The sequence below is a fragment of the Heterocephalus glaber genome, unplaced genomic scaffold, assembly GCF_053883595.1.
Source record: "Heterocephalus glaber isolate CG9 unplaced genomic scaffold, H.glaber_assembly_v1.0 deba00001452, whole genome shotgun sequence".
Lineage (NCBI taxonomy): Eukaryota > Metazoa > Chordata > Mammalia > Rodentia > Bathyergidae > Heterocephalus > Heterocephalus glaber.
Window position 1 is genome coordinate 17679407 of NW_028258302.1, and position 23814 is coordinate 17703220.

Consider the following 23814-nt stretch of genomic DNA (forward strand, 5'->3'; position numbering starts at 1 on the left):
GTATTATGGTTGAGGTCTTAATAGTCCCCCAAAGGCTCATGGTTGAAGGATTGGTTCCAAGCTTATGGTACTCTTGGGAGGTGGTGGAACCTTCAGGACATGGGACCTAGGGGGAGGAATTAGGTCACTGGGGGTGAGCCCTTGAAAGGATGTTAGGGCCCTGGTCATTTCCTCTGTCTTTTCACTTCCTGGCCACCAATGAGGTGAGCAGATTTGCTCTACATCCTCCCCACTATGATGTTCTGCCTCACCATAAGCCAGAAAGCAACGGAGCCAGCTGACCATGGACTGAACCCATGAGCCATGACAAATCTTTCCTCCTTATGAGTTGATTATCTTGGGTATTTTGTCACAATGACAGAAAACTGACTAACACAAGGGGGTTATGAGAGTAGCAGAAACAGTGGTACTAGGAAGAAAGAGGAAGAGGCATCTAACTGGGTTACTGGGCAGCTTACAATTCTGATTGCTCTCCCTCCTGTTAATCTTCCTTCTCTGCTAGGTCATATTATTGATATTTTGGAAAGGAGGAAAATGTGGCTCAGAAAGGCAACTTTCCTTCATCAATTTGCTAAACTTGCCTCCTCATGAAAATCCCTAGGGAGATTACTAAAAACACAGCTTCTGCATCCCACTGGCCCTGCTAGATCCACAGCTCCTGGAGAATCTGTATTCTTTTTTTTTTTACCCCAGTACTGGGGATCAAACTCAGGACCTTGCACTTGTGAGCCAGTTGTGGCATCCCTGAGCTAAATCTCCAGCCCGAGAATCTGTATTCTTAACAAACTCCTTTGGGACTCCTCTCAGGCACGCTGAGAGGATGGTGCCCTCATACCAACAGGTTCTCCATCTGCAACCTAAACTCAAATCCCTTGAGTCATCCTGTTACACCCCGGGGAAGGGGCAAGGGGCTTCAAGGCTGCAAGACCCTGGGGCCACATGGAGATGCCTGAGATCCCACCCAGTGGATGGCTGAGCCCTGAGGGATCACAGAGGGCCAGATCCTTCTGTATCCTCCAAGTCTGAGTGTCAGCCTGGACCACCAGGCAATGGCCCTGTGTCACCTCTGAGGCTTGTTCCCTGTTGCTCTCCCCACCCTGCCTTCCAGACAGTGGGACAGAGCTGTAAGCTGAAGCTGCCATGACCAGAGAGGCACTTGCTGCTTAAGCTGTTGCTGGGGGACACCACACCTAGACCCCAGCCCACTGCTCACCCCCGGGCTGAGTGAGGCACAAGAAGGTAGGATTTGACCTGGAGACATGAGGCCAGTAGCTAGAATTGCCTCTGGTGCAAGAGTGAGAGAAGAGAATGCGAGGCAGGGGCATTATCTGAGCAGAGGGAACTGAGGGAACCCCTGCCAAGAGTTCCCCATTATGGCCACCAGGTGGACCTATCAACCAAGAACAGTTCGGTTGCTCTCTGGAAAGATGGAGGCTGTGTAGCTGGAAGGAGAGGGAGGGTTCAAGTGACTGTCTATTTGGCCACATGTCCAGGAAAGGGAGGAAAGAGAAAAAGAAAGAGGGAAAGGGGAGAACCAAGGAAATATGAGCCAAGTACAATGCCAGGCATTTTACACATTTTTTTTAAAACAGGGTCTCACTATGTAATTCAGGCTGGCCTTGAACTATGTAGCCCAGGCTGGCTGGTCTCACACTCATGGTGATCCTCCTGCCTCAGCCTCCCAAGTACTAGAATTACAGGCGTGTGCCACCATGCCCAGCCATTTTACACATTTTTGACAGCAGTTTGCGTCTCACAACCATTCTGCAAAATAGACTCCTATGGTCTAAATGTTGGTGCCCCTTGATTCATCTGTTTAAACCTAGTGCCCATTGCAACAGTATTAAGAGATGGAGCCTTTGGAAGGCGATCAGGTCATGAGGGCTCCACCCTCAACACTGGGATTAATATCCTTATAAAAGAGATTTGTACACATCTGAAATCCCAGCTGTTCAAGAGGCTGAAACAGGAGGATCATATGTTCAAGACCAGCCTGGGAAGCCTGACAAGACCTTGTCTCAACATTAAAAATAAAAATAAAAATGGCTAGGGGTACAGCTCAGTGTGAGGCCCTGGGTTCAATTTCCAGCACCACACACACACACACAAAAGGTTGAAGCCTCTACAGACATGTCTATGATGTGAGGACACAGCAAGAAGAGCCATCCTTGGAGCAGACAGAAGCTCCCACCAGACACTGAATCTGCTGGCACCTTGACCTTGAATATCCCAGCCCCAGAACAGTAAGAAATACATTCCTAAGGTACTTTGTTATATAGCAGCCTGAACAAAGTAAGTGGTATTCATCCATTCATTCATTTATTTTAAACAAACCCAAATTTAGGGTCTAGTTGTATGCCAGGCACTATGCTTGGGGTTAAAGATAGAATGAATAGATGGACTGTAAAGTTCCCTGCTGGCTTGAAATGTATCCCCAGTGTACATATAAAGAAACTGAGGCCCAGGAAGGAGGCCAAGTTCCCTTTAGTCCCCAAGGATTCAAGAGTAAATAGAGTTACCCAAAGTTGTGATTTATACCAAGGTTTGTGGGACTCCAAGTCATCTGACCTGCTCAGCTTCATGGCCAATAGTTATCTTAGTTACTTCCCCATTGCTGGAACGAAATACCCAACACCCACAAGTTGAAGGAGGAAAGGAGGAGGAAAGCTTTAGCTCACAGTTTGTAGAGGTTTCAGGGTACAGTCAGCAGGCTCCAAGGCAAGCTGGCATGGCAGAGAGGTATTGCAGAGGAGAAACAGTCCACAGCATGGCAGGCAGGAAGCAGAGCTATCAAGAGAGGAGAGTTTTCCTTGCAGGCCATGCCCACAGTGACCCACCTCTTCCCACCAGGCTTCACCTCCCAACATCACTCTCAGCTGTAAACCCATCAGTGGTCTAATCCAGTGATCCAGTCATCTCCCCAAACCACACCTATGAGCTCATAAACCATAAACACTGGGCTGTTATTTTGTTACTTACAGAGGTCCCAGTGATGGATAGGAGCATTGCTCATGGAGGGACACACGGAGTGGCAGAAGGCCCTCTGACAGAGCTATCATTTAGCAAACATCTGTTGGGTACCAGGCACTGTGCTGGAGGTTGCAAGTTTCTTTTTCTTTTCCTCTTGCTTGTGTGTGTGTGTGTGTGTGTGTGTGTGTGTGTGTGTTTTATTTTGTTTTGTTGAGACACTGTGTAGCCCAGGTTGACCTTGAACTCATAATCCTCTTGTTTCAGCCTCCTGAGTGCTGGGATTACAGGTGTGTGGTACCATTCTCTGCCAGAAGTTACATATTTCTTAATTAAATCTTTTCGGTCAGACTGCAAGGCAAGGCATTATTGTCCCCCACTGTACAAATAATCAAACTAGAATGGCAAAGTGATTTGCCCAAGTTCATACAGCTAGGAAGTCATGGGATGGATTGGGACCCCAGGCCACTCAGACTCAGGGTGGTCCCTGACCCTGGCATGTACTTAGGTTCATCCCAAGAGGCTGTAGGACAGGTTGCAATGGTTGTGTCCTGCTGGATGGAAGCAAAGCTCTCTTTGCTGCATGTACAGATTCCTACTCAGCCCTCATGGCAAGCATGTGAGTCCTGGAAAGCCATTTGTAGATGGGAGGGACAAGCTGGGCATGGTGATTCATAGCTATAATCCCAGGTACCCAAAAAGCTGAGGCAGGAGGATTGAAAGTTCAAGCCCAGGCTGGGCAACTTAGTAAGAACCTGTATCAAAGAATTAAAAATGTAAAAGGGGCTGGGGATGTAGCTCAGTGTGAGAACCTTGGGCTCAATCTCCAATGGCAGAAGAGAAAGAAGAAAATGAAAGAGGAGGGGGGAGGAAGAAGAGAAGAAGGGGGGAGGGGAAGAGGGAGAGGATGGAGAAGGGGAAGGGAAAGGGGGAGGGAGAGGGAAAGAGACAGGTGGAGGAGAGGAGGAAGAGGAGAGGCCACACCAAGTGTTCTCCCTCGAAAGTGCTATGAAAGCTGTGGAGACAGGGCAGAGTACAGAAGCAAAGGAGCTCGAAAGGACACAGGGTGCAGAATAAGACTAGGCTGCATGGTTCCCCAGTGAGGAGTACCCAAGGCACTAAGAAGTGTGACAGGCAGTGTCAGTGGCCACCTGAGGCCCCAAGTGTGTGGGGCAGCAGCCTTCCCAGACCTGCTCATCCTCTGGAACCTGATCCTGGGTTCCTTCCTGGTAGCCCCCAGGTACTTCCCTGCCCCTATGGTGACCAGGCTGGGGGTTGTGCCCAGAACTGCTGAGATGGTAGAGAGCAGAGATGTCACGCACTCCCCACCAGCCAGGGGTCCCTTATGAGCCCTAAAGATGCACTCTCAGAGTCCCCCAACCCCAGCCACCTTGGGAAAACATAGATGCCAGGACCCACAGTCTCTGTTTTTCAGAAAGGGAATCGGATCAAAGAAGCTGAGCACCTTCCCAGGGGCACCCAGGCAGCCAGAGGGAGAGCTCAGATCTGAACTCCTGCAGCTGGGAAAGCCATCTGTGTCCGCCTTCCAGCCCGGCCAAGCCGCTACCCTCCACTTGAACAGGGGCAAGACTTGGCAGGAGGAGAGGGCGAGGGAGGAGCAGGGGGTGGGGGCTCTCCACCTGTCACTGTGCCCAGCCTCGCTAGAAGGACAGGATACCCCCCTGCCCCCACCCGCTGCCATAGTTCCCATCCATTGTCATCACACCATCCCAGCACTGCTATATATATAACCGTGCCGGCTCCAGGCTCACATTCTTCTCCCTGTCCTCGCTGAGCAGAGGGCAAGAAGAGACCTAGGACCCTCTCACCCTCCGGGATCAAGACCTTCTCCCCAGAGGCTCCTAAGTGGACACAGCTGTTTTTGTGAGTTCTCTGTCTCCATGGGTTGGGGTAGGGAGGGACACTTCGAGGAAGGGAGACCCAGCTTTCCCTTTCGGAGTGATTACATGAGTGCATGTGTGTGTGTCTGTGTGTGTGTGCACACATGTATGCTGGAACAAGGCCTGGAAGATTTGTGCTTGTGAAAATAGGAGAGGGTCCCAGAAACCCCTCCCCTTCCCTGGGTCTTCTGAGCTGAGTCTTCCATGTTGTGAAAGCTAAAAGAAAGGGACCTGTGGGGATCAGGGTGCCTCCAGAACTGGAGTCTGTGCAGTCATGGAGCAGCCATCACAGGGATCTGGGTGAGCTGGTGCGTCCGGCAGAGTTGCAGCTGGCTGGCCGCACCTGCTGACCCCACAGCAGGGACAGACCAAGCCCTGGGTCCCAAAACTCAGAGCTGGAAGGGATTCCATCCAGTGCCTGGAGTGACTGGCAGCAAACAGAGGGCCAGCCAGAAAGGGAGATGCCTCTGCTCATCAGGGCCAGGGCATCCTAGCCTCTAGGGAGCTGGGGAAGCCACAGTGTGTCCCAGCCCCAGCCGTCAGAGTCCGCCGAGGCAGGATGTCTCTGCTTCCACCACCCAGTGCAGCTTCTCTGGCCACCAAGTCTCTCAACCTTGGGCATTTCTCTCCCTCTTGAGGATGGGAGGGGCCTCCCTGGGGTCTCTGCAGGAGGAGTGGGGTGCTGACCCCTCCCTGCAGGCCACAGGGAGTTATGGGAAGAGAACACCCTGATCCCGTGGGAAAAGGACAGCAGAGGCTGCAAACTTGTCCCTGCTTAATCCCATGCATCAGTCAGTGCTTTAAAAAGCAGCGATGGCTCATCCGCTCCAGGGGAGTCTGGTTGCTGGAGGCCCCGAGGTCAGGGATGAGTGCCAGGCCAGGCACGGTGCTAATCAGGACACAGCACCAGGGGAAGGGAGCCAGTGAACTATGCCCGGTAATGTTAACCCTCGGCTGCTGGGGCCAGGACCACAGTGTCCCAGGAAGGCATGGGAACCTCACTCCACCCAGGGTAGTATCTAGCAGTTGTCCTGTTGGGCTGAGGAGGAGAGGGTGGAATGAGAGGGGATGGCTATTTCTCGGGGTGTGGAGAGACCCTCTTCCATCAGGGGGAACCAGAAGTAAAGCCAAAGAGGGTGAGTGTCCATTGATCCATTGCTGAGATTCTCAGCAGGAGCCAAAGAAGCTTTAAGGATGGTCCTTGGTCACACACCACTCTGGCAATTTGCTGTCCTTCCTGATGTACACCGCTGTGGACACCCGCAGGGAGCAGGAAGAAGTGTCTGTCCACTGAGATGGATCCTCAGCAGCCTAAACCCCCACATTCCACCCCACACCAGGCTCCTTCCAGGCAAAGGATCTCAGGGGCCAGTGGGTTCATCTTTCCTCCATCACAGAACTAGAGAAAGGGTTCCTGGGTGCTATGTCCACACAGGTCAGAAGACAACATACACACACACACACACACACACACACACACACACAAACAGGGCCACCTTCTTCAGGCCCCTCTGGAGAAGCTGAGGGTCCTCCCTCCTCTTCTGTTCCCTTCCCCAGGCCAGGCAAGGTGCTTTCAGGTTAGAGTCCTGCCACCAGAATGCTCACCTGGAGCAAGTGTGATGCCATTCTGGGGAGTCCACCGTGTCCTGGAACTTGGCCTCAGAGGAGCCCTCAGAGATCCAGCAGCGACACACTGAGGCCTGGTCTGAAACCAACTTAGTACATAAACCCAAAGCCAGCGAGTGCACTGGCCACCCACACTCCCCGCTTGCTCCCAGATTCCTGATAAGCTCAGTCCAAAACCTGAGAATATAAGAAAGGATTTGTACACTGTGATTCCCTAAGGTGAAGAAAGGCCATGTGGCCCACTGTGGCCCAGCCTCAGCCAAGGCCTGGCCTTGAGTAGATGTAGAGGTCCAGGTTGGAGGGGGTGGAGCTGGGCACACCTGGTGCCCATTATGGCTTGCAACGAACCGCTCAGGTGACTGGAGTAGCTGCTTTCCCTCCTCCTCAGCATAATGGAAGAAAGTTCCAGCTGACGTGTAGGCTTTTCAGTGGGGCCTTTTTTTGTTTAGAGAAAAAAATCATGCTAATGTCTGACACTCATGTTTTACTTACTAAGTGCTAGGCATTCACCTAACCTTTGCAGCTACCCTGGAAGGTTGGTAGGCCCATTTTACAGATGAGGAAACCAAGTCAGAGAGTCCAAGGTCACACACTGGAAGCAGGAATGAGGAGTTAGGATTGTAGCACCACAGCCTGTGGCATCCTCAACTGGACTTGGAAATGTGGCTAGTTAAGCAGGCAGAAAGAGGGAGGGCTCCCCACGACAGGAAACCAGGACCTAGGGGGACATCTGCAGGAGGGTGAAGACATCTGCCTGTCCTGAGTTCTAAACACAGTCTCAGACATCAATGTGTGATCCCTCAGAATCTGGGAAGCAAAGGCCAGAGAAGGGAGCATGTGGTCCCTAGTGGTGCAGCAGGGCAGGCAGGGACCTGGTCACTCAGCCAAGAGAGCACCACCGGCTGGTGGAGAAGCTGGACTCAGAACCCAAGCCTGCCCAAGATTTGCCCAAGGGCAGATCCATCTCCTTCTCAGACAGCCCTTCTCCTATCCACCCACTAGAGAGAGGACCCCTCACCCCTAACCCTCTAGAGATGCAGGGAGGGGCACACAGGGAAGGACAGGCAGCGACTGGTGGAAGGACTGACTGTGCACTTTGGCCTTGGCAGGTTGTTGCTCAGGTAGTCATGACTCTGCCTCACAGCCCTGGAAGTGTGGGGGAGTCCCAGCCCCCCCAGGCCATCCAGGTGCACAGGCTGGAACACAGGCAGGAGGAGGAGCAGAAGGAGGAGCGACAGCACAGCTTGCACATGGGCTCCTCAGTGCGCAGGCGGACCTACCACAGCAGGTGGGAGCACTGGGGGGGGGGCGGTCTGAGGAGGGGGCACACCCAGCCCTCTGCAGACCCCAGTCTGATGGGGGAGGTCGTACAGCCTTGCCCCTTGGAGGCCCCTGTCTGAGACGGGAGGCTTAGCCTGCAGGCCAGCACCCTAAAATCAGCCCTAGTTTTGGGGAGCCCCCAGCCACATCCGCAGCCAAGCCTGCCGCAGCCATGAACTTCCGTTTTCCCGGAGCAGTGAGGAAGAGCATCAGTTCAGCGCTGCCGACTACGCGCTGGCCGCTGCCCTGGCCTTGACGGCCTCCTCGGAGTTGTCCTGGTGAGTCGCGTGCCCCCCGGGAGCCGGGCAGAGGGCGGCTGTCCTGGCCCTGTTCGCGTCCTCACGGCCTCTGTCACCCAGGGAAGCCCAGCTGAGGCGCCAGAGCTCCGCCGTGGAGCTGGAGGAGCGCGGCCAGAAGCGGGTGGGCTTCGGCAACGACTGCGAGCGCACGGAGGTCGACTACCTGCACACGCAGAGGCTGGTGCGCCAGCATCGGGACTGGAAGGCGCTGGGGCAATGGGTGAGGAGCCAAGGAGCCTGGGGCCTCGGACCTGGGGCCCGCCAGGTGCCACCATCCTTACGCTCACTCCCTTTCCAAAGGGCATCCAGGAAGGGGCGTGGGCCCCGAGTTTGAACCTCGGAGCCCCACCCTCTGACTGTGTAACCTGGGTTGCTCCGGAGCCTTGGTTTTCTCCTGGGTGACACAGATGGGGTTATAAAAATCTCAGGTCTGAGGCGGAATTAAATGAGCCTGGGTCTGTTGCCAATCCAGCAAATGCTGGAATCTGAAGTCACTCGCCATACCGCTTCCCGGGGCACACTGCCGTGGGCTTTTTTATGTCGGTATTTGACACATTTCTCCATATTGACTCATTTAATTCTTACTACAGCCCCTTGCGGGGAGAATATTATCATCATCTCCATTTTATAGGTAAGGCAACTGAGGCCCTGCCTGTGGTCCATCAGCCAGTAAGTGCCAGAGTCAGACCTTGACCCCAGGCCATGCCCTACCTGCTGGGCAGCACCACCTCTCAGCTGGTGGGGAAAGGGGCTCAGCCCATGTGGGTCTGACTCCAGGTTCTGGGCGTGGGGTGTAGGGGGCATGGCAAAGGTGGGGAGGGCCGTCCCTGGCTCATAGGAGTCACAGGTGCCCCTTCCTGCCTCCAGACAGAGGAGAAGGTCCAGAGGGCCAAGGAGCTGAGGGAGCTGTGTTCTGGCCGGGGACCCTGGTTCTGGATCCCCCTTCGCTCCCATGCCGTCTGGGAGCACACCACGGTCCGGCTGACCTGCACCATCCAGGGCTCGCCTCCGCCCCAGGTCACCTGGTAAGAGAGATCCTCCCCCAGGAGGACTGGCTGCCTCAGCAAAACCACATAGCCACAGACCCTGACTGCTCATCCCCAGATAGAAGGACAGCTGCTGGGGAGCCTCGAGCCTGGGATATTCTTAGCCACCCCCCTGCCAGCCTGGGGCTGGAAATGGGCACCCCTGGGGAGCCAGCCTTGTAAAAATATGATTCTGGTGGTAGAGGAAGACAGCTGCTCTCAGCTGGGTGTCTCCAGGGCCAGAGGATGGTGGCAAAAGGCAGGAGGGGGAAGAGCAGGTCCTAGTGGGAGGAGCTTAGACCACAGTGGGGAGCCTCTTGTGCCAGACCAAACTTTATTATGGTCTCAAGCATGTATCTCAACCTTTCTGTGTCTGCCTCCATTTCCTATTCTGTAAAGTGAGTTGAAGACCTCCTATTTAACCTGCATGGAGTGAGGATTTAATGCCACCACAACACAGAAGCCTTCAGGACTTGAAACAAACTGGGAAAGCAGGAAATGCAATTTCTGGGAGCATAACCAGAGCAGAACTAGGCTGGGCCCAAGTCGGGTGGGAAGGGTTCCTGGACCAGGAGTGGTGGAGATGAGGTGCCCCTAGGCACATCCTGGAAGGAGGTGCATTGTCTCCACAGTGCAGCCACTGTTTACTGAGTTCCTGGAGTCTAAGGCCCATTGCCACTTTACATTGACTCAGCATTTTTCTCTCATTTGATCCTCAAGACTACTCATGCTGAGGGACTGCCACCCCCATTTCACAGACAAAACTAACAAGGCACAGAGGGGTAGTATAATGTATTTAAGGTCACTCAGCAGTGTGAACCAGAATTCAAACTCAGGGCTTCTGCCTCCAAGCTCAAAGTTCTTTCTCCGTGGCTTAGAGTACCAGAGAGGGATCATTAAGCCATTATCTTCTGTAAAGTGTACAGAGTGCTCAGGAGTGGGAAGTAGGAAACACTTCAAATGAGACCAGTAAGAAAGGCATATTGAGGGGGTCAGCACTGGGGCTGACCATTGCCAGCTGTGCTTATTCAAAGAAGTATACCAGGCACTGTGCCTGGTGCCGGGTCCCATGGGGACCAGGACAGTCCTTCATGCAAGTGGCTGGTCCTAGTAGGAGGACCGCTTCCAGCATGGCCTGGGCTCTCTGGTCAGAGCCAGCCCTGAGGCTGGTGTCTAAGGCGCTGTGCAGCAGCCTCTCAGAAAGGAGACTGGTTTCCACTCCAGCCGAGAAGGATGCTACAACAGGGCACCAAGCATTTCTTAAAGGAGGGAACCCAAGGCCCAGTCCCCTCCAGCCCCAGTGACACAGGTGGGCCCTGGGGCTCCCAGAGCTGCAAGATTACCCATCAGCCCCCACTAGGGGCAGAGCCACAGGTGGCCCTAGGATTGGCCTCCCAAGTTCCCATCCAGGCCCTGCAGGAGACCCAGACAAGAGAAAGAGCCTGGCTGCACGGGGAAATGCATTCATTCAGCAATCATTGAGCACTTCCTGGATGCAGAGGTACCAGGAAGACTCAAACACACAGCCACACTCTAGCCAAACAGACACACCAAGTTCTCACCTGGCACTCTGAGGAAGGACTCAGCTTGCTGTGCAGGTGAGGGAGGGATGTATTTTTAAAATGGGAGGCTTCATGGAGAATGTTCACAGGTGGAACCCAGAATTTCAGCCAGGGAAGCCTTAGGGCATTCAGGGACCCCCAACTCCTGTGAGGTGCCAGGAGCCTGGGCCAGAGGTACAGAGGGAAGGACAGGAGCAGAGGGTCAAGTACTGAAAGGTGAGCTGGGGCTGGACTCAGAGGGTGGGTGGCAGCACCCATATCTATACCCATATCTATACCTCCAGGGTCAGGAACAAGGTGCAACTTCCACAGCACGGCCCAGGGAGGATGTGGGGAAACTGCTGCAAATGGTGTGTTAGAAACCCCAGCCCCTCAGAGGCAGCACAAATTGAGGGAGGCCCATTGGCCATGCTGAGCTGCAGAAGGGGTCTTGACCATGAATCCGACTGTTGCCAGTTAGAATCAGCCTCTCAGAAATCAGGCTCGGAGGTGCGCACTTATAATCATGTTACCAGATGGAGGGTCCCATGGAGCCTCTTTCTAGGTTCTTGGTGTCCTGCGCAAAGAATTGGACCAGACACACAGAAAAGGCGTGAAAGTGTACATTTATTGAAAGCAGAAAAGAAGTATGTTCTGCAGAGTGGGTGTGGGCCAATGAACCCCTCGCACCCGCCCTGAGATTAGGGGGAAGGATCTTTTATTTCCGGTCATGTGCATGTACTTTCCCATAATTCACCCTAAGATTGTATCCATGCGATGCCACCCATAAGGAAGAGAAGATAATGTGTTTGTCCTCAGCCAAAGGTTACTTTCAGACACCTTGAGGTGTTTCTGTACTGCGCCTAAGTTGGGGATTTCCCGAAGAACTGATTTATAAAGCTACCACTTCAACTGTGGCTATTTTTTGGGAGTTAGAGAGATGGGTCCCTGGGCAGGACCAGGACCCTCAAAAATTGATAGACAGGTGGTCCTTATCCCTTGGTTGATAGGAAGGCATCCCCTGGCTGGTGCTAACTCCTATTCTATTCCCAGCACTGGGGAGGCTGAACCAGGAAGATCACAAGTTCAATGCCAGCTTGGGATACATAGCAAGACCCTATCTCAAAAACCAGAAGAAGAAAGAGAGAGCTGGGGATTTAGCTCAGTGTTTCCACCACCTGCAAGGACCCGAGTTCGATCCCCAGTAAAAAAAAAAAGAGAGAGAGAGAGAAAGAGAAGGAGGGAAGAAGGGAGGGAAGGAGAGAGGAAGGGTCAGTTTCTTGATCTGAGCACCCTTAAAGGTAAAGTCTAACATCAGAATATAGGCAGAGAAATAAAAGACTTAGATAAGCAATACAAATCTCACTGTTTTATGAGGACCATTCTGAGTCAGGCTCTGGGAGGTCCCCTTTAATGTTACTGTATTATCAGATACCACTTAGGACTGGCTGCACAGCCTGGCCACAGTGGGGAGACTGAGGCCCAGAGACAGTGATGAATGTGGCTAAGGACTCCGCCTTCCAGGCAGGGCCAGGGCTGCAGCTGCTGCATTCTCCCCAAAGGAGGAGCCGAGTCTGGAATGTTGCAAACAGGTGTGGGGTGGGGGCCTGGCCCTGATCCCCAGGGCTTGGAGAGCTGGAGAAATTGGGTTCCCAGATTAGGCACCACACACTCCCCCGATGGGAGACTAGTTGGGCCTCTACTCTGAGAGGTTGCAGGCTGGGGGCTGTGTGGGTGTGGGTGTGTTTGGCTGTCATGGAGACAAACAGAGCCTGGGTGTCAGTAGCAAACAAGGCAGTGCCCTGAGGCTGAGGCACCCTCTGTTGGCAACGAGGGGCACCCTCCTCCTCAACCTCAACCACCTATTTAATGGCCTCTGGGACACAGAGGTCCAGAGAGGGGGACTGACTTGCCCAAGGTCACACAGCAGGCTGTGTAAAGAACCCTGCCCTCCTAACCTTCACTGACACTCACTCCCCAGTCTTGACCTCCTAGGCCTCCGGACCTCCAGGCCACCCATATATTAGGGAGAAGGGCGCCCCAGAGTTCACAGACAACAAAGGAGGTGTCCAGGACAGGGTGATCCGTCTGATGCCCCAGAGATGTTTAAACAACCCTGACCCCGGAGTCCCACCCCAAGAAATTGTGAGTTCATTGGTAAATTCTATTTCTTCAGGATCAGGGGAGAGTTATTATTAATAGGAGGGCAATCAGCACAGCCTTGGGGAAGGCTATGTTCAAACACTAGGCAGGGAGGATTTTGTTCAGCTTTTGGTTTTGGTTTGCTGGCAATGCTGAGTCTAGAACCCAAGGCCTGGTGCCACTTGTCAGGTGCCCTCCCACTGAGGCACCCCATGTGGAGATTTTCAAAGCTCTGGGGAGGATTTGGATGAGAACCAAAACTAAGACCAGCTGTCCTGAGAGGTTAGACTGGCTCCTGGGGAAGCAGCTGCCCCTAGGATGGGTTCTTCTCAGTGCCAGAAGTGGAGAGGTATGTGTGTGTGTGTGTTACTGGGGACTGAACCCAAGGTCTTCACACTGAACTACATCCCCAGACCTTTTCTCATATACATATATATATATATATATATATATATATATATATATATATAATTTTTTTGAAACCAGGTCTTCCTAAGTTGCTAAATTCCCCAAGCTGGCTCAAAGTTGCAACCCTCCTGCCTCAGCCTCCCAGAGTGCTGAAACTACAGGAAGTGACTCTTTAAGCATCCACAGTGTCCAGGGTGGGGATGGCAGGCCCCGTAAATGGGTGCTGTATGCTTCCATTCCACAGGTGAGGACAGCTGAGGCACAGGGAAGCAAAGGAGCCACTCATGGGTGGTACAGGCGAGGGAACAGCACAAAGGTGAAGCTGAACTCTGGTCTGAGAGGCCCTGTATCCTTCCCACCGGGAGCCATGCCGCCTGACATAATCACTGTGTCTCCACAGGTACAAAAATGACATGCGGATTGATCCCCGCCTCTTTTCTGCTGGCAAGTACCGAATTACCAACAACTACGGGCTTCTGTCCCTGGAGATCAGGAGGTGAGAGGAATCCGGAGACCAGTGACGGCAGGCCCCAGCACTGCTGGGCCCGGAGAACTTCCTCCAGGCTTTCCCCCTGAGTTTGCCTCATCTTCAGAAGTATACTGGTGCTTGTTACAATACTGATTCCCAGGTGGGATTCAGACTCAGTAGCCTGGAGCACAGCTGAGAAGAGGTGGGCCACCCCGAGTGACTCAGTCCACCATGGGGCCCCTCAGCTTGCTGACGGGCCCAGATGTGTGCAACACCAATCCTCTTTGGCACTGAGGTATTCCTAGATGGAGCCAGGCCACACTCCCACTAGGAACATGGCAGGGTTGGCCCGGCTGTTGGTGAGATGTAGGCCAGAGACTGACAACTCTTTTGCCTGGAGAGGGTTTGTTACCTTGAGGCTGGATTGAATTCCAGTTGCTGTGTGAGCCAGTCACTTTACTTCTCTGACCCTCCCAAGTCAGTAATGACAGTATAGTGTGACACGGGATATTTTCAAAGTACTTTCCCCTGAGGGCTTCCTGTCATACCATGTTTTCCATCCTAGAGTGAGGCCTGCCTTTCCCATGGGGCCTTGCAGTTCAGGGGCTTCATCCTCTCTCCTTTGCAGATGTACCATGGAGGACTCAGCCACCTACACGGTGAAAGTGAAGAATGCCTACGGCCAGGCCTCCTCCTTCGCCAAAGTCCTTGTCCGAAGTAAGTCTGCCTGTTCCCACCAGGCCAGGCTAGGCCTTAGCAAACCCACCACAAGCAGATGGAGATGTGAGTGTGTGGTCCGATCCAGGGCACAGGCTGCCGAGCCAGGGTTGGGAGGCGGGGTAGCCAGGGAGGCTCGCTCCCCTGGGGCCTCCAGAGCCATGACAGCCTCCTCCTTCAGGCTGGCATGGGCAGCAGACCCAGTGTGGTTGGCTGATAATGTAAGACTGTGAGGCAGGAGCTCTGCCCCAAGGGTAGGGCCCAGGAGCCACCAGGAAAAGGAAGAGGAAGAGGACGGGTCTTTTTTGCGTTCTGGCCCTGTGCCAGGCACACCGACAGCCACTCAGTTCGTCCTGAGCTGGTCTGGACCTTGGCTGTGGCTGAGGTCATCACTGGCTCCCATGGCATCTTTGTGTCGCCAGGGGTGGGAGAATTAGAAAAAGAGGCCTTCCTCCAAGTGGGTGGCCTCCCACACTGGGCCATGTGACTTAACAAGTGGAAAGCAGCCTGGGTTCAGCCCCCAGCTGCCCTTGCAGGGGACACCTTTGCACAGAGCCCAACCTACACAACTGTTCAAGGGGACCCGGCCTGCCTGTGTCCCCTTGTCCCACCTGCTTGGCCCACCAAGTCGGACTTGGGGCCAGATCCAGCCAAAGACCTTGGAAAGGGTTGTCTGGCCTACCACATTCCTAGGCCCAATGCTGCGCCTACCCTCAGGGACCCTGGGAAGTGCATGCGCCTGTGCACACACACACACACACACACACACACTCACACACACACACTCACACACACTCTCACACCTAGGGCAGCTGTTGTGCTGGGCAGCCCCATCTCTCACGGATCTTGTTAAACTGTCCTTCACTGTCCTCCTCACCCTCAGCCCTGTTCCCCAAATAGCTGTTGGGAGGCAGCTGCCAGGTGGCCTCTCTGAGCAGAAACCTGAGCTGCTCCAGAGGCTGTGCCAAGACTCCAGCCCAAGGTCAGATATGAGGCCCAGAAACCCTCTGCGCCCATCCTGCCCCTCACTTCGACTAGATCTCCACCCCTCCCACCACCAAAGCTAGCCACTAGGGGTTGCACCAGCCAGACTCCGCCACGCCCCTGTGAGGGCGCCCACTCTGCACCTCCTACCTGCTCCCATCCCCTGGGCAACTTCAAGGGCCCCAGTGGAAGCCCCAGGCTGGAAAGCAGGAGCCCTGGGTCCTAATGCTGCCTTCTACTGGCTCCCTGTGCAACTGAGGTGGCCTACTGCCTTCTTTGAGGCTCCCCAAAGAAGGGCCTTTCTGGGGACCGGGGCCACATTATGGCTTTGGGCTGCTGAGGATCACTGGGTGACTCTGCCTCAGTCTCCTCACTTTCATGAGGAGATAATCATGGCGCCCACAGGCAGGGAGGCTGTGAGGAGTGATGGAGCTTAGGTGCAACACACGATAAGCACCATGTGAGCAATTTCATCCCTAAGCCTGTGGGCAGCTGCACCTGCACTGATCCTACTAGAAATCCCAGAGGCTCTGACCAGGCCCCAGTCCTGTGAACAGTGTGATCCTGGAGAGCAGCTGGGACAGAGAAGGAAAATCCACATTTATAGAGAACCTCCTGAGAGCCAGGTTCTAGCTGAGGCCTTTATTCATGTGACCTCTTTCATTCCTAACTAAATACCATTAGGTAGGAATTAATGTCCCTGTTTTATTGATAAAGAAACTGAGGTACACACAAGTAAAGGCAGAAGCCTCTGACAGATAGACTGCCACTGCCCATGCCCCCCAAATGCAGTAGGAATGAGGGGTCCGAGCCCTCTCCAATTCTGTTTGCTTTGCATTTCCAGCTTACCTGGGGAAGGAGGCTGGCTTCGATTCTGAAATCTTTAAAAGTAAGTGGGCTGGGGAGGGATGGGCTTCAGGGAGCAGCGGGCATCTGGGACTCCTTGTTCAGGATTTTGCCTCACATAGTACTTTTCAGAACAGAGCCACCCTTGCTCACAGAGGGCTGTCCCCTCAGGGATGATCTTTACTAGCTGTTGATAATCTAGACTGGCTTCTGAGACCGATGTCAGAGCTGTCCCCAGCTGCTGAGCAGTCCGCTGACCAAAACCCGACTAGAAGGGCAGAAGACAATGGACTTGGCATTGGGCCATTGCTATTCTGGTTTAGAGAAGCCTCCTCCCTTCCAACCCCCCAGGACCAGGCGCTCTTCCTTATCCACCCCACCTCTGGAATCCTGACTGTGAGGGAGGGAGTGCCAGGAGGGTCTTCACTCCCAGCTAGGCCCCTGGCATCTCAGAAGACCCTGATTTCTGTCCCAACACCAGGATCCATGTTTGGCCCCAGTGTGGAATTCACATCGGTGCTGAAGCCCGTCTTTGCCCGTGAGAAGGAGCCTTTCTCCCTGTCCTGCATCTTTTCCGATGATGTGCTACATGCCGAGCAGAACATCCAGTGGTTCCGAGACGGTGAGAACCCTGGTCCTGGCCCCTGGCCCTCCAGTGGCAAACCTCCACCTCCACCCCGAAGCTCAGCTGAGAGGGACGGGAGCCCTGGGTCCACCCCTAACCCTGGGACTTGCATGAGAGTCGGCACTGCCCCTCTAGGCCAGCACTGGCTGCACTGTCTGTGCTAAAGAGAGCTGGGCTGCAGCACAGCCAGGCGGGGTCACCAAGGATCTGCAGGATGCCAGGCCCTGTGCTGGGTCCTGGGCAGTGGTGGGTACAGACAAGAGCTCCAGAAGCTGTCTGCGAGGTAGAAGGAAGCCATCAGCAAATTACAGCTGCTGCCTTGAGTCCTGCCTGTGCACGTGCAGCACTGGCTAGGGCCTCTGCTGCACTGTCACCACCCTAGAGTGAGCAGCAGCACTCACAGCAAGGGGACCAGAGGCCAAGGCAGAGGTCAGGAGAGCCCCACAAGTGCTCAGAGCAGGCTGTGTGGCCTTCACAGGGCTTTTCAGACTCAGTGTGCAGGCGCCTTCTGGGGCTGTCATGGAGCAGCTAGAGCAGGCTGCAGGGCTATGGCGAGAAGAGGCGGGCCCAGGAGGGAAGTAAAAGACAGCCAGGGCTCCTGCCCCATCTGTGAGACAGGCCTGCAGCCAAAGAACAAGGAGTCCTCTCCCTGTAGCACCTCAACTCTGAGTCCAGGGAGGCTGCACCTGCTGGAGGCGGGAGGTGGGGAGAAGCCATAGAACACCAAGAAACACCTGCCATAACAAGCCAGGTAGTTTCCCCAAACCTGTAGATCTTCCAGATTAGAAGTGCTGGAGGAGGGGGAGCCCCTGTCTGCAACAGAGAAGGGATGGCTCACCAAGGTGGCTGGGCAGAGCCACACCTGGGACGCTCCTTGGCAGAACCCAGGAAGTCCCCACACTCAGCTGAGCCTCAGGCTGCAGCTACAGCCACCCTCTCTCTCTTTCCAGTCAGGGCTCCAGACCCCCAGAGCTTCTACAGTTCCCAGGGGAGGCCAGGATCCCCCCACAAGCTCACAATGGAACCCCTTATCCCCTATAGGCAGGGCCCTGAGGTCCTCAGGACACCGGCAAATCCTCTACTCAGACCGCCAGGCATCCCTGAAAGTGTCTTGTGCCCACAAGGAGGACGAGGGGCTGTACAGCATCCGGGTGTCCTCACCCCTCGGGCCCCGAGAACAGAGCACCTATGTATTTGTGAGAGGTGAGGAGTGGAGGGAAGTGGCAGCTGGGACACAGAAACCAGGGCTCTGCAGGTGACTGGCTGTGGGGGCCTTGGCCAGGTCCCCTGAGCTCTTGGCATCTCTGTGTCTCTACTCTAAAATGGGGTGTTGGGGGGCCGGGGATTTAGCTCCATTTCGCTGCACCTGCCTTGCAGGCACAAGGTCCAGAGTTCAATCCCTGGTGCCAAAAAAATAAAATAAAATGGGGTGTTGGGTTATTCTCTCTAAGAACCCCTGTAGCAACCTATGACTCACCAAAAGGACCCAGCCCAGAAGGCCGACTTTAGGGTCAGATGTTTCTGGTCACTGGTTGGGGTTCAGGTCCTGGTTTGGTCACTTCAGTTGCTGGGTGACCATAGTCATGTCTCTTTACCTCTGAAGCTCAGCTTCCCTAGCTACAAAATTGCTCTGGGGCTCAGAAATTAATTATCCCCATTATTCGGGTGCTTGTGGAAAATGGGCCTCTGATAAATGGCACTGTCATCCCCAGATGCTGCTGGTACAGAGGGGTGGTACAGAGGCTATTACTGAGGCCCTGGTCCTCAAGGTCAAAACTGGGCCCCTGGAGGACTCAGGAGAAGCAGATGTTGGCCAGCAGTGGGAGTGGGAGGGGCTGGTTACCAAATGGCCACTGAATCTTCACTACACTCTGGCTTCAGATGCTGCAGCTGAGAAGCCGGGGGCCCCAGGCTCCCCACTGAATGTCCGGTGCCTGAATGTGAGCAGAGACTGCCTCATCCTGACCTGGGCCCCACCCAGCGATACCCGGGGCAACCCCATCACCAGCTACTCCATCGAGCGGTGAGTTGGCCTCTGCAGGGCAGGGCCCCCGGGGTTGGAGTCTGCCTAGCTGTGGGGACAAGAGTGGAGCCACAGGAAAGAGGAGCCCACGCCTGGCCTCGGGGATCCCCCCACCTCCACTGCTGAGAACAGGACAGGCTGACTATGTTGTATGATTTCGGGGTACCCATGCCTCCAAATTGCTGTCACATTGATACCTGGAATTCTGGGGCAACACAGTAAGTGTCTGAAGGTTGAGCACATGTGAATTTGTTTGCTCTTCCCCCATGTCAGACCCAGAAGGAAGGTGTAGTAGGAAGAGGAGAACAGGCCAAGAAGCCCCAACTAGAAAGATTACCTGTTTCTGGCTCCCACAGGGGCTGGCTGGCTGCTGCCCATCCCCAGGTTGCATTAAGGGCGAGGCCTGTCTCATTTCTTCTTTACAATCACCCCTGTTTAAAGGAGAGTGGGGCTTTCTAATGCTGCTTTCTTCAGATGCTGAAACTGAGGTGCCTAGGGAGACAGCTTTACCCAAAGTCACATAGCTCCATTAGTGGTGAAGGCAGTTCCAGACCAGAAAGGCACATGCACTGCCCGACTGCTGAGGACAATGGTACTGATAAAGCACAGAGAGCCAGGCCTGGCGGGTCAATCTAGAAGGTCCATCACTTATGGCAGTGGTGGCCACTTGTTATCACGGTAAGCTCTAAAAGGTTGCCATCACTGGCTTAGGAGGTGGGCAGCCCTCAGGGAAACCCTCAAGGCCTCTGACTCTCTGGCAACAGACGCCCCACTTGGGGGGGCGCCAGCAGTCAACCTGTCTCCTGGGACTACTGAGAGGACGAGACACTGGGACAAAGGACACAGGCCCAGCAGGCAAAACTCCATGAGAGGCACTGGCTGTTCTGATTAGCATGATGTGGACATGGGGAAGAGGCCTCCCGAGACTGGAGCCAGGCTTTTAAATCAGAGAGGACTTTAGTCAGCAGAGAGGAGCCAGGCAGGTGGTCCCAGTCAATCAGTAGCACCTACAGAAGCTCCAACAGGAGGTGTGGCACCGGGGATTTAACTCAGTGGTTCCACCGCCTGCCCCGAAAGCTAAAGGTCCCCAGTTTGATCCCTGGTACCAAAACAACAACAACAACAAAAAAAACAGGAGGTGTGGGGCATAGGCAGGGCCTGAAAGCCAGGGCCTGTCTCCCACAGGTGCCAGGGCAACTCTGAGGAGTGGGTGCCTTGCCATGAGGCCCCCGGGGGCACCTGCCGGTGCCCAATCCAAGGCCTCATCGAAGGCCAGAGCTACCGATTCCGTGTGAGAGCCATCAGTAAGGCAGGCCACAGCCTCCCCTCCAAGGCCTCAGAAGTAGTTGTCATGCGTGACCCTGATGCAGCCCAGAGGAAGACAGGTGAGTACAGAGGCCCTGAAGGGACATTCTAGAGCATCAAGCAGGTTGCACTCAAGACTGCCTCACACAGGAGACAGGTGACAGAGCCCAGCCCTCAGCAAGCCCTAGTCTGATGGAGACACAATCCTGTCTGTACTCTGAGGGGCAGGTTTAGCTAGTCTCCACAAGAGACACTAATCTGAGGGAGGACCACAGCGCCTTCTGTAGATGCCCTGTCTGATGGAGGAGACAGCCCTGCCCTCAGGAGCCCCAGCCCAGGGGAAATGTGGGTGGGGGCGGGCACGGTTCTCTTAGCCATTAGGGTTTACCCTGACTTAGGTTTGCCATTGGCTGCACCATTCCCGCACACATCATGCCTCTCTGTCCCCACTTGCCCCAATAAACAGAGCGTGTCTCAGAGGTTGAACACAACAGGGCTCCACTTTGGACTCCTGAAAAAGCTCAACCCAGACAGCACCTGCCTGAGGTGACAGGGTGAATATAGGCCGTCAGGCCAGGACCAGACAGGCAGGATGTGGGCTGGAGGGGGAGCAGGCCCTGGCTCACCCTTGACTCAGCACCTGCGTGCTCTGTCCTCCTTCCTAGAAATCCCCTTTGATCTGGGCAGCAAGATCACCGTCAGCATGGCCGATTTTGAAGGTAGGCCTAACTTTGCTGAACACTGTGCCCCTAGACACCAGCTCCTGAGAAGTTCTAAAAACTGTGCGACACAGACTGGCACACGAATGCCATCCACCCTTGGGACGCAGGGAGGTGAGGGTAGGAGGGTCTGGTTGGAGGAGGCCTGAGTACTAAGGTCACTGTGGCCCCTTGGTGGAGGAGGTGGTCTGTGGGGAGCCCCTGGACAGGGAGGGTATCAGGAGACCAGGACTCGGCGGGGGGGGCCTGGAGCAAGTTCCTGCTTCTCTCCAGACCCCCGTTCCCTCTTCTGTGAAATGAGGAACTGAGATTAGGGGCTCTCTCATCTCTGTCCCGGATGATTCTGATTCCAGATGCCATGACGACCATCCCCTCGCCCCCAACCAATGTCCATGCCAGCGAGATCCTGGAGTCCTATGTGGTTCTGAGCTGGGAGGAACCAAGGCCCCGGGGCAAAGCCCCACTGACCTATGCCCTGGAGAAGGTAGGAGACCCCAAAGACCAGCCCAGGACAGACAAAAACAGACACACTACGGGATGTGGGTACAAGGAAGTGCAGGGTGCTGAGGAATCCCAGGCAGGGTCCCTAGGGGCCTTCAGAGAAGAGACCAGAATCCCTCCCCGGAAAGGCCTGAGCTCAGCCCCACACAGAGGCAGGGGGTGGACTAAATGGCCTTTTGTGGTCCCCTGAGGCACCAGTTACTTGTGCTAGCAGTTCCTGAGGTTGTCCATAATTACACAAAATTAAGAGGCACAGACAACAATAACATCAATGAGACCTTCCATTTCCTGGGTGCTTCCCTGCTCCAAGTCCCTGGCGTCAGGTCAGACATTGTGTCAAGCACCTCCTCTTGATGAGGCCATGTTGGGAGAGGAGTTGGGCTGGTGCCCACTAGCTAGGGGCGTGCAGGAGGAGGCGGTCCTCACTGGGGACAGACTGGGGAAAGGGGACACCCTGATGGAGATGGGCTGCCCCTGTGGAGTGGGTTCAGCGCAGGGGAGGCAGCATGGAGAGGAAGACAGCATGGGTGTTACGAGCGATTCAACCCAGGCTTCTACTGGGTGATTCCAAGCCAGTTCCCTAACTTCTCTGAGCCTCAGTTTCCTCCATCCCAGAATGGAATACCTAACCAATGAGGGCAAAATAAGAAACAGCACACAGCCAGGCCCGGCATCTGGGGCAGTACATGCCATGCTTCCCACGAGGTGTTCTTGAGTCCTCTTCCTAAAGGCAGAGTCCAAGTTTCTCTGACTCACTGTGCCCACCATGGTGCCTGACACGTGACAGATGACGGTAAAGGTTTGCTGAATAAATGAACTAAACATGGCCAGGGAGGAATCTCTAGCTCTTTTTATCCAAATGGACCCTCTTCTCACATTCACAGGAAATGGACCCTAATTTTCCAATATAGGAAGCCATACATGATTGCAGGTTTGTTCTGGGAGCTGTAGAATACAATGATGACCACCTTGGAGCCAGACTGCCTGGGTCCAACACCTGTCTCTGTCACTACGAGCTGTGTGACCTTGGACAGTTGATTTAGTCTCTCAGAGTCTCCATTTCAATGTTAATAATAATCACAAACGTCTTGTAGGGTTAAAGTGAAGCTCAAATTAAGACATACAAAGACAGAATAGAGCCTGTTCCCAGTGAGCGCTCAGCGGCATTCACTATTCTTTTTTTTTTTTTGGTACTGGGGATCGAACTCAGGACCTTACACTTGTGGGACAGGCACCAGAACCACTGAGCTAAATCCCCAGCCCTGCATTCACTATTATTTATGGTGATTTCTTGACATCTCTGGCCACTGCCAGCCAGTTGGGCTTTGGAAAGGATGGGGGTGGGTTCAGTGCTCCTGGGCTCTGTGCCTCAAGTCCAGACTCAGCAGGAACTGTCCTTGGGTGCCTCATCCCATCACTCGAGGCTGCCCCACATCTGACCAGAGACTCAGAGAGGCAGGTGGCCACCTCAGATCCCTCAGGATGGATGGCATCTTTTAGATCCTCAGGATGAAGAGCCACCTATGGGGACCCTTGTGCTGTGGCAAGTGAACAGGTTGGGAAACAGCCACACCTGAGCTTCAGGACCATATCCAGCCGGTGTTGGGTGTGGGACTTCCGGGCAAGTTACCCAAATGTCTCTAAACCCGATTGTCTTGTGGGTGGGGAAATTAACACCTAGTGTGCAGGGTTACTGTGAGAATTCACCCATTTATTCATCCCATGTGCCAGTACCATTTTTGGCCATGGGGACATGGTATGGGGGGAGGCAACAAGAAAAACAACTAGAATATGAAGTGCATTAGCTCATTAGCTAGCAGTTGGCACTGAGAAGGAAGATGCAAAATGGAGAGGCCTGCTGCATTTTAAATGCTGTGGCAGGAGAGACTCAAGCAAGTTCTGAGTAAAGCAGAGGGAAGAGCACGTGCAGAGGCCCAGACGGGGGACCTGGGCCATCGGTGCATGGCAGGGAGGCACAGGGCTGTGGTGAATGGATGCAGGGGTTGCAGACTGTGGCCAGACAAGTAGCAGGGCTCAGGTCATAGGGAAGAGTTTGCCCCAAGGGAGATGGGGAGTTTGAGAGGCTTCTGAGCAGACAGGGGCTGCTCTGGCTTGTGGTGGCAAGGATCCCTCTGGGAGCCCCTTAAGAAAAGACTAAAAGGGGTTGAAGATAGACTCAAATAATTCAGGTGACAGATAATGCTGGCTTGGGTAGAGGATAGGGTAGGAAGCATGAAGAGTAAAGTCACATTGGATTCTGGATACATTTTCTTTCTTTTCTTTTCTTTTCTTTGCTTTTCTTTGCTTTGCTTTGCTTTGCTTTTCCCAACAGTGGGAATTGAACCCAGGGCCTTTTCACTGAGCTATATTCCCAGCCCTTTTTTGTTTTTTATTTT

The 23814-nt window shown here is 54.2% G+C and overlaps 1 protein-coding gene across 3 annotated transcripts in view; it reads left to right on the forward strand.

The window, feature by feature from the left end:
* The first annotated feature begins 4718 nt into the window (after nt 1-4718).
* The window catches only part of Myom3 (myomesin 3), a 45460-nt gene continuing 26364 nt past the window's right edge, over nt 4719-23814 (forward strand). The window contains exons 1-14 of one of the 3 annotated variants that reach the window (XM_004850587.3): nt 4719-4851; nt 7604-7782; nt 8012-8092; nt 8174-8333; nt 8981-9138; nt 13630-13725; nt 14327-14415; nt 16244-16288; nt 16727-16867; nt 17912-18073; nt 18752-18893; nt 20079-20278; nt 20864-20917; nt 21271-21401. In XM_004850587.3, coding sequence (XP_004850644.1) covers nt 7622-7782; nt 8012-8092; nt 8174-8333; nt 8981-9138; nt 13630-13725; nt 14327-14415; nt 16244-16288; nt 16727-16867; nt 17912-18073; nt 18752-18893; nt 20079-20278; nt 20864-20917; nt 21271-21401 — 1620 coding nt within the window. In that variant the 5' untranslated portion in view covers nt 4719-4851; nt 7604-7621. Of the gene's footprint in view, nt 4852-7603; nt 7783-8011; nt 8093-8173; nt 8334-8744; nt 8783-8980; nt 9139-12677; nt 12825-13629; nt 13726-14326; nt 14416-16243; nt 16289-16726; nt 16868-17911; nt 18074-18751; nt 18894-20078; nt 20279-20863; nt 20918-21270; nt 21402-23814 lie in introns of those variants that run through there. The other 2 variants (XM_087215568.1, XM_087215569.1) reach the window with 2 other exon arrangements.